The sequence below is a fragment of the Fulmarus glacialis genome, unplaced genomic scaffold (assembly GCF_000690835.1).
Source record: "Fulmarus glacialis isolate BGI_N327 unplaced genomic scaffold, ASM69083v1 scaffold32041, whole genome shotgun sequence".
Classification (NCBI taxonomy): Eukaryota; Metazoa; Chordata; class Aves; order Procellariiformes; family Procellariidae; genus Fulmarus; species Fulmarus glacialis.
Window position 1 is genome coordinate 16727 of NW_009193938.1, and position 14175 is coordinate 30901.

Sequence of the window (14175 nt, forward strand, 5' to 3'; positions counted from 1 at the left end):
CCTTTTAATAGGACAAAAGGAGCAGCATACCACCTGTCATCTTTCTGTGCAAACTCGAGGCAATTTGTCATTCTTCATAAAAAAGCAAGTGAAGTGTGTGGTGGTTGGCTCCCTGGTGACCACACGCCGAACATTCAAAGGTCTACTGCTCTTGAGCAGGAGTCCCCTGGCTAAACCCATCATAAATCCAAGTTACAATGACTTCTGTCCCAGAGATTTGCCTGTAGCTTCAGAAAGTGCTGTAAGTCCTGCAGCTAGGAGTGATAGTTAGGGATGACAAAGTGGGCATTTGGATCTCATGCATTTTGCGAAACTGGTTTTGCATACTGTTCTTTGAGATGACCAAGTGCAAACAGACAAGTTTCAAAAGCACTGAGGCACTGTGCTTTTCAGAGTTGGTTGATTGGGTGGATAGAGATAAGTCTGAATTTGCTCAGGTGTTTCTGCTGTATTGACATAGATACTAGTAGTGCACTTTAAACAGCTTTCAGGTTTTTTTCCTTACTGGAGAGGTGTCTGTTCAGGAAATAAGGTGTGGTATGGAAAAGGTAGCGCAAAATAAAGGCGTGTAGAGTAAACAAAACCTTCATTACAGCTTTTGAGTCGGGATTGGGTGTGCATCTAGAGCAAATCTAGAATCAAAAGCTTCCATGCCCTTCAAGTTTTTGAGTCATAGCTAGAGGGGTGGGGGACATTCTGAAAATACCTAAAATGAACACGGAACGTTTGATCAACATTAAGTAATTCATTATTTTTTCCTCTGTATGTTCCTTCAGGCATCGGATGTGAACGAATACAATGAAGATCAAAAGAGAGCCATTGAGACAGCTTATGCCATGGTAAAGCAACATCCAAGGCTTCCCAAGATCTGCCTCATCCACGGACCACCTGGAACAGGGAAATCAAAAACTATTGTTGGACTTCTTTCTCGTGTTTTGAGAGAAGTAAGTGAATGTGATGTGATCGTCCTGTGCTGGTGTTTGGTTTCCCAATGGAAGTCAATGATAGCTTAAACTAAATGGAAGTGTAGTATTGGTAATTAGTGGGGGTGTAATTCATTAATTACATTATTAATGTAATTCATTAAGTTAATTAAATCTGTACTGTATAGGGTGTAAAGGTGGAAATAATACCTTTTGGGCATCTTGGAAAACACTTATTTTACGGAACTTAAAAAGTAAAATCAAGAAAACATGCACAATCAGTAGTATAAATGCTTTTTACATAAAAAAACCTTAATATTTTGATGTATTAAAGAATGTTATTTGGCCTGTCCCATTTAATGGTTTTCATACTAGCATACTTGATTAATCAAGTACATCATTGTTGAAGGGAATTTATGCAAATAGTATTGATGCATTTGACTTGTTGTTACTCAATGTAAGGCATACCTTAAGAGATATTCAAGTGCAATAGTCCCCATACTCTGCATGCTGATTAAGATGAGTGTATAGTCTGGCTTTTAAATCACAAATGAAAACAATCATAAGAGCCTGCTTTGGTTTATTGTTAATTAATCTACAGAACACTAGGAATGAGAAAGCAAGTCAAAAAACAAATTCCAAGATCCCGCCAAACCGTTTTCTAGTTTGTGCACCATCAAATGCTGCTGTTGATGAACTCATGAAAAAGATCATCATTGCGTTTAAGGAAAAATGCCAAAACATACAGGAGCCTTTAGGTATGGTTTATTTTAAAATTCTGTTTATATGTTAAATAGACAAAACCTGAAAGAGAAACTGGAACAGTTGATTACATATAATACTTCTGTGCTACTCTAAGCAGCTTTTTTCTCTTGCAGAATGTGACTGGTACATCCTCATACTGTTATTAATTTTAATGTGCTTTTCTAAAAGGTGTATTATAGTTATTTTTAAATTGCACTTTGTCTTTATATAGACATTAACCCTTTCCTCATAGTGTTAGTTTCAGTTCACCAGTTTTTAAGTACTCCTTAAAGATTTGAACACAAGACTGTTACCTTGATTTTGAATAAAATTGGACTTTGCTGATCATGCTAAACACTGATGAAAATTTTGATGTGTCAGAGCCTCTCACTTTTTTTTTCTCCTCCTAGTTTGTGACTAATACAAAATAGATGAATTCTGAACAAGGCATCTAGTCTGTGGTGGGGGGAAAAAATCTGCATTGTAACTAAATGTTAATGTGGTATTGACTTACCAGCTGCGTTACTGATGGTACTCAGTAATTTTCTAACTTAGGAATTCTGTAAGTTTTAGATAAAGAAGCCTGAGAATAAAAGGTGGTTGTGTTAACTCAAATTAACATTCTTAACTGTTAGCCACCACCACTAAAACATAGGGAACATTTTTTTTTTTTAAGAGTTTGGAATAACTACATTTTTTCATAGCTGCGTTTAGATAAGTACAAGTAAATTGTTGCAAACCCCTGAAAAGCAGAAAAGGAAAAGCCTTGTTTGATATATATGATGTTTAAATTTATTTTTTTTTCTCTCATACCAAAGTGCAGAGATGATTGGAGCAATCTAAAAGTGTTTTGACTCTGATTTTGTAAACAGGAAATTGTGGTGATATCAAATTAGTGCGACTTGGGGCTGAAAAAGCAATCAACAGTGAAGTCCGGGGATTTAGCCTGGATAAGCAAGTTGAACATAGAATGAGTAAGTAACATGCAAATCAGACTTTTCTTCAGTCTTCTTTAAGAGCTTGATGATGTTTTGCACTTGGGACTATGTGTCCTTTAAGAAAGAAGATCTGGTAAAAGATTTTTCTGCAACAGTACTTCATAAGCATTGTTTTTCTCAGTCTTAGTGGGAAACTGTCAGCTTACATATGGCCTAAAATCTAAGCAAAACCAAAGAAATAAGCAGGATGACTTCTTGTTTGTTTTTTTTTAAAGAGAGATTATAATAAATGCATGTTAAAGCTGTCATTTTTAAGCAGTGCAGCTTTGGAGAGCTACAGTTGCAACCAAGTCACATTATCTTTGTTTTACAAGGTAAGACCTCAATAGAAAAAGGGAAAATGCAACAAAAAAAGAGTTTGTCCATTTGTTCTTAATAACTTAAGATGCATGTCTGAGAGCAAGTGTTACTGTAACACAGTTTTTCTATTCCTTCTGTATGTTTTCTTTTGTTTTATTATAGAACGAAGGCCAGCTGACTGTGACCAGGATATTCAGAAGAAAAAAGAAGCTCTGGATCAACGGCTGGACATGCTGTCTCGTCAGCGTGCCATGCACAGATGTGAGAAGAGGGAGGTAGTAAGATAATAGTATTTTTAATCCTGTTTGTGGTTTTTTTTGTATTCATAACTGAATCCAAAGAGTAAAGAGCTCTTCCTTTTAATGCCATCTCTGAGCAGTAACTGTCTCTTCACCTGCTTTTTCAACTAAAGGAAATGTTGGTTAGCACCGTGAAAAGGAATGAGGAACTTTTGCATCAGGGATTTTTTTTGTCTGTTTATACTGGTATTTTCAGCAGGTCAGTCATGCCACTTCTTGCTCTAGTGTTCAGTAGTCTTCATTTGGTTCCATCATCAGTGTAACCATATTTATAAAACTTAATGATTTAACTTGTGTACTTCAAAGCTCTGTTTAACTGGAAGTAGTAAGATACCTTGCAATCGGAGATTTTGGTTATGTGTTGCACTTGAAGTTTTCCACTTTTTTTGTCTAAAAATTTGGCATTTGTGCTCAAATTACAGATTTCTGATGATAAGCAGCTTTCCCAGTTGCACAGAAATGTAAAGTGTAGTATTGTGTACGGAAAGTCTAAATATGTTGACTTTTCTAAGAAACTGACCAGCTTTTTCAGACATGTTTGATATTAAAAAACAGTCTAAACAAGTCTAAATGTTTAGGAAATGAATTGGGGTATGGTCAGAAAAAGGGTGTATGGGAGATGTGTGTTAATTATTCCTGATATTTATGTGGTTTCTCTCCCCCTGCCCCCCACCATCTAGATTCAAATGTTAGATGATGAAATTGGCAGACTTTCAAAGGAGAGACAACAGCTTGCTTCTCAAGTAAAGGAGGTAGGAATTTATCTTTAAGGCAGCTCTTTAACAAATCGCAGCTAATCTATTTGTATACTTGGTATTCTTTAATTGTGGTGGAGATTTGGTTTTGATGTGGCTGGAAGTATTTATAAAGTAGTATGTAAATAGATAAAGATCATGAGCTGAGTAAGTTAGCAGCAGCCTGGTGTGAAATCCAGGTGTACTCTGGCTGCAAATTGCAAAAAAAAAAAAAACCTGGGGTGGGAATATTCACTCTTACAGTTAATTTTAAATGAAATGTGTATTTAGCAAAGAAGGTAATAGAAACTTGCATGTCTAGAATATGTCTTCATCACCACTTTCATGCCCCTTACAATCCTACTGGGATTGATATACTTCTAAATGTTTCTGAGTAAAGCAACAGCTGGAACAATTTTTTGTGTGTGTGGAAAGAGATAGGCTTGAAAGTGGAAATAGGCACTGATAGCAAAACCAGTAATTAAGGCTCAGTAGCATGAACCATGAGGTGAATGAAGGTTCATCTTTAACAAATGTATGCTGACTCTTAATGGTTATGGACACTTGGAGTCACAAATGTGATGGCAAACTAAACTTTGCTCACAGTTTCTGTGTCTAGATTGCATAGCTGTAGAGATAAAGGAATACTTCTTTCCATTTTGCCACCTCAAAGGTGGTGTAATTTAAATTGAGAGTAATACTTCAGTTAAGCTAGCTTGTGACTTTCATTTGTAATAAGGGGAGATAGTTTTGTTCGGATGATGCGTTATGCGTGATCTCTGTTTGGCAGTTAGAATTGTCCAGGCAGTTAGAAATTGCTCTAAGGTTGTTCAAGAAAAGTAAAAGAGAAGAGGAGACATGGTGTCCTGTTGTACTTGAAGGTTCGGGGGCGCTCTCAGAAAGTACAGGCGGATATCATCTTGGAGTCTAACATCATCTGCTGCACACTGAGCACAAGTGGAGGAAGTCTGCTGGAATCTGTTGTTCGGCGGCGAAGACTTGATCTTTTTGATCTTTTCAGCTGTGTCATTGTGGATGAGGTCAGTAAGGCTATTTAGAACTACAGCATGTTCTACCTCTAAAGGTCTGCCTTGTTCTCTGCTTAAGCTACTTGTGATTGTTTGGCTGCTGGTGTAATATATTGTGGGTTGACTGCTCTATCCCCACCTTTTAACTGATAACCAGCCTATCCTGCCGTGTAGAGCCATGGGAAGAAAGAATAACTTTTAATTGCTTCTTTCTCTGACTTGTTTGGTGCTTTAATGGCAGATGGCTTTTACTTGAAAATCATGGCTAAAGTGTGGTTCTTGCTGTAGAGATTTCCAGATCGTTGGGTTATATTTGTATCTGTTTGGAGAGCTCTGCATATTTAATAATAAAAGAAAAATGTTTGGAGTTTTTTATTAGGGAAAAATCCTTCTTTTTATCTCTTTTTTTAGTTTTTATTTTTAGAAGACTTAAAAAGCATTTCTGAGTTATTCTTGCTCTGTTACAGGAAATTTAATGTACTTCACTCCACTCCTTTGCTTACAACTTCTACTTTTTGTTCTGTTTGCATATACAAAAGGCAGGGCAGTCCTGTGAGGTTGAAACACTGATTCCTCTGATCTATCGCTGTAATAAACTTGTCCTTGTTGGAGATCCCAGACAGCTCCCTCCTACTGTAAAATCAGTAGTAAGTGTTCAAACTGTATTTTTTCATGGTATATAGTGGATATAGTATAAGAACAGTATCTATAGAAAATACGTATAAAAGGAAAAAAGGCGCTTCAATGTTAGATCATGATGTGAATCAGATAATAAGTTTTGCCCTGCCAAGTTTAGTCTCTGTTGTGTGGAGACCATGTTAATACTGCTTTCAAATGTATGAATAAAGCTAATACAGATGTGTAAGTGCAACCTCTGTAGACTTCCTAGTGTAGCTTGGAACTGATTTCATGCACCATTAATAATAGCTATGGCAACACAAACCTTAGTGCAACTCGGCACTTGGTTTGTGATGGAGGTTGTGTTGTGGCAGGCTCTGTTACTTCATTATGTGAGCTTCAGTCAGTGTCACATTCCTTAAGGAATGGAGGATGAAGACTATGTATTTGTATGGGGACTTCCTCACCCTACAGATGTGTTCTAAGGCTGAACATACAGGAGCACTTTCTTGTATCCAGCTGTAAGGAGGACTGTTTTAAACATCTGATAAAGAAAGGAGGGAAAACAGACTGGCTTCTCTAGAAGGGTGAATTGTCTGGAGGCTGTGTGCTTGTCTAATGAGATCCCACCCGGAAGATCTTGCTTTTCGTTATTGTTGATATTTTTAAAATTTTCTATACGTTGGGATTCACAAATGAAAGTTGTCTTGCTGAAGACGACACTGACAAAAATTCAGATTTATGCAGGTCATCTTTACTGAAATAATAAGACTGACACAAACAGAAAATAGAAGTGCAAGTGGTTGTCATTTTGTTAGTGATTTAGAAGTTTAAAAGAAAATACCAAATAGTTTTAAGTCCAAAAAGCAAATTCCTGTCATTGGGACCTAATTCTCCAGAAGTCAGTCTCATGTTTTCCCTCTGGCAGAAAGCTCAGGAATATGGCTACGATCAGTCCTTGATGGCACGCCTGTACAGACACCTGGAGGTGGAGAGGAATGTTTTACGAAGCTTGCCAGTTGTGCAGCTCACTGTGCAGTACAGGATGCACCCTGACATCTGCCTCTTCCCGTCCAATTATGTTTATGGCAGGGCTCTGAAGACTGACAAGTGAGTAGCTCTGCTCTCCTTTCTGAGCAGGTGGTATTTCAAAGAAGCCTTTTCATATCGGGATATTCTTTTGAGTCTAAAAATTCTTGAGGTTGTGGGGAGGGGAAGATGCTTAATAGGAGAAAACTTGCATTCCATCCCTTGCTAGTGCTGACTGTGATACATAAGTTAACTAGATCACTTAAAATTGAGCATACTTACTGCTTAGAGTTCATTTTCAGGCTTCAGTATATGCAGGTACCAGTGAAAATTAAGGACTCGGGGGGGGAGAAAAGCTGAAAGTTGCTTGTATTTGATAACCATGGTGTAAATAAATGAAGTATCAGTTCTTAGAATTTCTATATGGTTACCTGGTGATAAAAATGTTATTTACAGGGCAATAGAAGAGAACAGATGTTCTTCAGAGTGGCCATTCCAGCCCTACCTTATTTTTGATGTAAGAGATGGTCGTGAAGAGCGAGACAATGAGTAAGTCCTGCATTCTACTCTGCCAAGTTTTAGATTTGCTGAGAATTAATTACCTGCAGAAGAGTTGTCTTCTCTCCTTTATTGTTTCCAGTATGCATTAAGTAGCCAGAACTGCATTTTCAACTTGATTTCATTTGATTTTACGAAAAACTTGTTTACTAAAAGCAGTTTTTGGGGTTTTTTTTCCTGAAACTGGTTTTGATCCTGGTTTCGCTATCTGCTAGATGCCAGTGAATGCCTACAATCTCTGCTAACTCTAGTAACAGTTTCTGAGTTCTTGATTTTTTTTTTTTAATCAGTGACTTTCCTTTCGCAGTTGCATGCTGAGGTAACGCCAGAAGGTGGCAGGCTCAGTCCTCCCTTTTGCCTATTCTGTAAGGAAAGCAAAGCTATGTAATTTTAAGGGAATGTGAAGTGCAGCCTTGCATTGCTAACACTTCTCACTGTTGCTAGCCCCTCGTCAGGACCTGCTTGCAAAGTTCTTTGAGCCTCTATGTGAAGGAGGCTGCAAAAGTTCAAGACAGGGGCTTTGACTTGCAATCCCCCTACAAATTGGGCTGAAGCGTTGAATTTCAAAGAGCTGTCAAACGTATTTCTGTAATGTTTCCATTCTGTCTTGTTCAGCTCTTTTAGTAATCCTCAGGAAGTGAAGCTGGTGATGGAATTAATTAGAACAATTAAAGAAAAAAGGAAGGATCTCAGTCTTCGTCACATTGGAATAATTACCCCTTACAGCGCACAGAAAAAGAAAATTCAAGAACAAATGGACAGAGTGTTTAAGAATAACAGGTAAAGAAACCATGAGGTTTCAAATGGGACTTGGCTCTTGCAAGTTAGTCCTTCGTTTATTCTCTTAATGGCAAAAACTCTCAAACTTTTTTCCGTGCTACCAAAATCTGTACTTAATCACGTCTTTAAAGGGGACATGCAAGCCTTTTGCTTAAAACAGGCATGGCCTCTTTGTACCATTTCTTACTTATTACTTGTATACGTGCTTTGATTATATTGGTGTTCTGAATAAAGCTGATGTAAAAGAAAACCTAAAATTCCAAGCTACGTGGACCTGAACAGCTTTTCAACAATGATGCTGGCCTCAGAAAAGCAAATCTAACTTTAGGTTCATACACTGAATCTTTCCATACACTGAAGCAGAAGTTTACCGTGGGTTATTTTGACAGCTGATCATTAAGGATAGCATTTAGGCTATTTGCTATGTGTTGCTTAAAAATTCAACTAATATAATTTAATGGCTTGCTAATTCTTTCTTCAGCAGCCCAGGAGAAGTGGACACAGTGGATGCATTCCAGGGACGAGAGAAAGACTGCATCATAGTGACGTGCGTCCGGGCACACAGCACTAAAGGGTCAATTGGGTATGTTTCCCTTCAGTGATTTGCAACTCCCATTTCCAATGACACTCTAGATATAGTCATATTTTTAATATGACCAGTGAGAAAGTTGTTAGAGAACAAATCATTACAGCCAGCAAATTAAAGGGTATCTTAATGCATGAACTAATGTTACTGGTTTGAAATCTCTGAACTAAAAGGGACATGGAAATGCTAAGTATTGTGTTCTATGTTGCATGCGGATGAATTTGCATGGCTGCCTTAGCCTGTCACTGTTTTGGTTTGGCGGGATTGGTCTTGGGAACGTGGCTCTTTGCATTAGTACTGCAGCAGTTGTTTTTCTTGTAGCTTTTGATACATATTGTAACTTTCTGAATGCTGCTCTCTTAAAATGAAATCAATTTGCTGTGACTGTCGCTATCCTATTAATATAGCATTCTGTAAAATATTGTTAACGAGTTATATAGATAACTAGGAGTGTGTTGCAGATGAGCTGGACGTTAGATTTGCAGTTGAATGTGCTTGTCTTTTGAGTTAGGAGGAGATTTGCAGGAAGTCTTGATTCAAGATCGCAGATTTGATAATTTTATATGGGTTTTTCCTAGCTGAAACAGAAGAAACTAGATACTGGGTGTGCTGTTTACCCCCAGGCTGCTACAGCAGTTGTTGATTTGTTTCTGTAACTTACTGATCATTTTAGTTTAAAAAATGGTAGTGGAAATATGCCTTCCTATCGTTCATTGGCTTTTAAGTTAAACTATGGGAAATCTGTTCACATAAACAAAATCTGTGTTTCCACATACCAGGTTTCACTAAACTACTTGTGTTTCTCTGACACTAATTTTCTAATTGCTAGATGAAGGGCTTTTAATTGTGCTGATCCATGCTACTTTGGGAAGAGAAAGAATCCAAATCCTATTGTAAACAATGATGTTTTTTGGAGATTTCTTAATCTAGTTGATTGAGTTTGGAAACTGAAGGCAGCTAGAACCTGCCAGTTCTTTTGGCTGACGTGGGACTTCACCTCTATCTGTTCTTCTGGAAGAAAACTTTCCAGCTTACTGTGTTGAAGGCTTATATATTAAAGCTTTGGCAGTGCAATGCCTTAGAAGCTGTACATACTGATGACTTGGACATCTCTGTTTCAGGGTCAGGTGTCATGGGCAAGATGTGATGGGAAAGTTTGCATCACCCTTACCTGTGATTTTGTAGCTAAGCGAAGTATTTTGGTCTCCAAGGTTGCTAGTCCAGCATTAAATTTACTCTGAAAGTAACTTGCAAAGGGAGGAGAAAACTCTCCAAGAAATGATAACGGATTTTTTTTTTCCTTTCCTGAGAAAATAATCTTGTCACCTTTCAGTTTCAAAAGGTGTTAGGAATATTTAGTAGTCTTTCAAGATCTCTTCCCCGCCCCCCACCCCAAGACCTAGAGAACTATGATATCTCTGCTACCGGATCCACTCCCCTGGTCTGCTTTCTGTCTCTCTTATCTTTTTTTCTTGCACTGCCCAAATTTTCTGGGGTGGCTCTGGGGCTTTTGCAGTCTTCACTGCAAGGATTGTGAATTTGCTGAAGAGCAGGTCTCAGTGCCATGACCGCAGTACCAGGCATTGATGTTGGACCTGTTCAAACGAAGTTGTACAGAGACCTGACTTTGTATTGCAAACTTTGTTAGTATAGAATAAGCTGTGCGTTTTGGGAGCTTTTTCATTAGAGAAAAAATAGTTGATATTAATTTCACAAACCTTTTTTGAGTTTTGGTAAATAAGCCCTAACAGAAGTCAACCTTTAAGAATACATTAAGCATTTGTTTGTTTAGGTTTCAGTACCTTGGTTTGTGATCCCACAAAAACAGACTAGATAGTCTGATATTTGCACTATGAAAATTTTCTTCTATAAGAATATACTTTTCACTCTTGAAGCGTGACAAAGCAAAAGTCTTCCTTCATGTGCTTCCAGTGCAGGTCACCTTTACAATAAAATATTCATGTCCAGCGTTCAGTATTTCAGTAGAAAATTTTCCCCTTAATCATGCCAACTGTTATTAATCTATTTCAGTTCAGGTCAAAAAGAAGCTTAAAGTCTTGATAGGTGAAGTGAGGTTGATGTCCTCTGTACTTTGAGGAATATTTAAGGAAGCAGTGGTTGGCATTAAGAGGGGATTTGCTCTAAGAAAGGAAACATCAACTGCAAGAGCTGGAAGGAACTGGAATTCCCTTCAAGGAATCAGAGTGGTGAAAAAAAGAAAACAATTCATGCAAAGTCCTTCATGTAAGGCAGGGCTGCTGCAGTGGGATCTGGGAATAGGTCATGAACTGCTGCCTGCTTTGTAGCTGCTTCTGTTATCTTCATTTCACTGAAATTGAATATTATCTCATTTTCTCATAACACTTAAACCTTGTGGAAGTAGTAGTTTAGGAGCTTAGTTTTGTCTTGTCACCTAGGTTTCTGGCAAGTCTTCAGCGTCTGAACGTTACAATTACCCGAGCCAGATTCAGCCTCTTCATCCTTGGAAGACTGAAAACGCTCATGGTAGGTACAGTGTTAATCAAATGATCTTCTGTGATTCACCCTTTTAGTTCAAGTCAGGGTTGGGGAAGTGAAAGCCATCCTCAGACTGCTCCAGTCTATGAAAGGGGACCCTTTTCTAGTGTACTGTTAAATTAGTACAATCCAGGCCTCTGAAGGGTTCTCTTTGAAAGCTTGGGCTGTAACTGTCATACAAACTTTAAAAAAACAAAGCTGTTTTCCTTGCTTCCAAGAAAGAAAGTTAGAAATTACTCTCACAATATTTTTAGTAACTAAATTGTATCACAGTCCTTTACAATTCAAGCATGGAGGTTGTGAAAAATCTTCTCTACTGGTAAGATAGGATGATGGCAGTGATACTTTCCTGCTTGATCCTTACTGTTGCTCCAACTATTGCAGTTGTCACTGGATACTTGAGCAAGGAAAATGATTTAAAAAAAAAAACAAAACCCAAAACATTCCCCTGATCTTCATGTTACTGTTTTTGACACCACTTTGTGTAGTCGTGTGTTTTCTGAGGATACTCTTTGCTTGTACTCTTTGAAACAGGTGTTTCTGAAACAGAATTATGTATTTGGGGGACTATAAAGGCCCATTGAATGTGTAGGGAGCACTCTTGAATAGACTTAATGTCTTACAGTACTTGATTTTTATTCTTTTTCCAAGGGTGGGGGGTGTTAGCTACACCACTAGAGGGCATTAAAGCCATGCTTCTGTTTTACTCTCTATGAGAGAACTCTTCTGGCCTTCATAAATATAGAAATTGTCATTTTAAGTAGTAGCTCACTGATGGTTGAAAGTACCTTCCCTGTGTTACAGCAGCCAGAGTGCCTATTGCTGTTTTGCAAGTGAAACATAAGATTCTTCCATTCCAGAAGGAACATAACAGTGGTTTCCATGACAGTTGTGTCAGGTACCTTGATTAAAGAGGTTGTGCATCCTCTGACACCTCTGTCCATTTGTGTTGATTTCTTTCTGATAACTGTTTTCTCTTTTTGGGGGGTGTCTTTTTTCTTTTTTTAAAGGAAAATAAAGACTGGAATGAATTGATTCAGGATGCTCAGAAAAGAGGTGCCATTATCAAGACATCAGAAGAAAGCTACAGGAAAGATGCTGTTAAGATTTTGAAGCTCAAGCCAACAGTACAGCCCCCAAACAAAGCAGGGACAAAGACATCTCCTCTGTTGCAGGCTTGTTCTTCCAGTAGCAAAAGGGGTGAGCTTGCAAATCCAAGGGAGGCCAGCAGCCCACGGGAAGTCGCTGCTGGTGCTGGCCGTGCTGTGCCAGAAGGAAGCAGAAGGCCCCAGCAGCCACAGGGGCCTCAGGCTGCAGACTCCAGGAGAGGCAGTGCCTCCACACCCGTGGAGGCTGCAGCGCTTCCTGATCGAGAGAAACCACGCGATCCAAGGCTGGCAAGTATGGCTAGTAGAACTGAAACAAAAGGGAAGGAGCAGGCCTCAAAAGACAGCCGTTGGTCACCCCAGAGCAATCCAGGATCAATGTCACGGCAAGGCCTTGATGTGTCCTCAGCTGCCAGGGATCAGATTTCCAGAACAGAAACTTTTAAGAAGCCCCAGCAAACAATGGGACAATGCGACATGCCTTCCACGTCGCCTTATGCAGCTCGGCACGAGGGTGACTGGAGGGCTTCTGTATCGAAAAGCAGTTCAAAAGCCTGCAGTGAAGGAGGTCAAAGTAATAGCAGTAAGTGGAACAAAGACAGTCGTGTTTTAACGAGGAGAACGTCAGAGGAATCACCAGAGAACACAGAATCAAACAGTGCCAAGCGAAGAAAGACCTCTCACTGACTTCAGTATTGGCTCATTACTGAAAATCTGTTCCCAGATTTCTGTCTAGCAAGGACTGTATTTTAAATTATTTAGTACACCTCGAACTCCCTTATATTGATACCACTACTATCAGTAGATCCATCTTTTTCCTGTCCTGTCCCTAACCATGAAGGGGACTTTATACCTGACAGTTGATAGCTTTGAGCTTTTGAAAAGAAAAGTTGGGTAGCTGCATTGGTTGGAAGAGCAGTGAATTTTGTCATCTAGGAAGTTAAGATTGTAAATGTTTAACATGTATATTTGTACAGTATGTAAAATTATTTTAAGATTTAATTTGGCAAATACATAGCTTCGTATTTTCTTGTGCAAATGCAAATTTCTTAGTGATGTAGTTTTTTATGAAGAACCAGAGAAAAGCAAAAAAACCCAAACAAAAAACCAAACAACAAACAAACAAAAAAAAAAAAAAAAACTTTCCCTTTGCACTAGTAAGTCTAATTTATTTGATAGCAAAGAGCGAATGTTGAAAATGTGGTAGCAGTGATTCTTCCTTGTACCTCAGGAGAGACTGAAGGCAGATGTACATTGGTTGAACAGAGAGAGTTCTACTTATTTTGTATATTTTATTGCCTGTTTTTATAGGAACAGAAGAGCTTTCGTTTATACAAATGTGCCTTGAGTTTTGCTCTTGCTGCTGCTTCATCAGTTGGAATCCTTTTCTTGTTGCAGTGGCAACACAAACCACAGATTAAAGCCTACAAGGTCTGTTTCGTCCCAGTGAGTCCACGTGACAAATAATCAACAGCACTGTGGAATCTTAGTCAAAGATCTAGTTAACACTTATGAGTAATGACACTTGAGTTTCTTTGTATAGAGCTTTTGGAGATCTACAGCGATGAAAAGGGCAAGCAGTTCCTTCTAGGTGTTATTACTAGATTCTTTCTACTGTGTTGATGAAGAATACATAACCAGTAAAATGGGGTGGGGGGAAAAATGAACTATTTTTAAAAAACCTTCCTCTCATCGTAACATTTCACAATAAAAGTGGAATTATTTCTACTAAGAATGCCTTTGGGTCACTGTGAAGTATCACTTTCTGGAGTATGTGTCTGTCTCAGGGAGGCGAAGAGCAACATTTCATGTGCACGGAGTTTTGCATGGAGATAGTCTAGCACGCTTCTGCCTGAGAATGCAGCACCTTGCTGCGTCAACACAAGTTGGGTGTGTTGCGAGTGGGCCAGGTTGCTATCTCCATGCATCTGTGTGAAAATACAGCCTGCTGTGAA

The 14175-nt window shown here is 38.6% G+C and overlaps 1 protein-coding gene across 1 annotated transcript in view; it reads left to right on the plus strand.

The window, feature by feature from the left end:
* The window catches only part of SETX (senataxin), a 29004-nt gene extending 15317 nt beyond the window's left edge, over positions 1-13687 (plus strand). The window contains exons 11-24 of the mRNA XM_009587614.1: positions 12-241; positions 777-944; positions 1525-1681; positions 2540-2641; positions 3128-3240; positions 3945-4016; positions 4880-5038; positions 5566-5673; positions 6573-6754; positions 7130-7222; positions 7847-8011; positions 8496-8594; positions 11015-11102; positions 13532-13687. Of these exons, the coding sequence (XP_009585909.1) occupies positions 12-241; positions 777-944; positions 1525-1681; positions 2540-2641; positions 3128-3240; positions 3945-4016; positions 4880-5038; positions 5566-5673; positions 6573-6754; positions 7130-7222; positions 7847-8011; positions 8496-8594; positions 11015-11102; positions 13532-13687 (1892 nt within the window). The remainder of the gene's footprint in view (positions 1-11; positions 242-776; positions 945-1524; positions 1682-2539; positions 2642-3127; positions 3241-3944; positions 4017-4879; positions 5039-5565; positions 5674-6572; positions 6755-7129; positions 7223-7846; positions 8012-8495; positions 8595-11014; positions 11103-13531) is intronic.
* Positions 13688-14175: the final 488 nt, after the last annotated feature.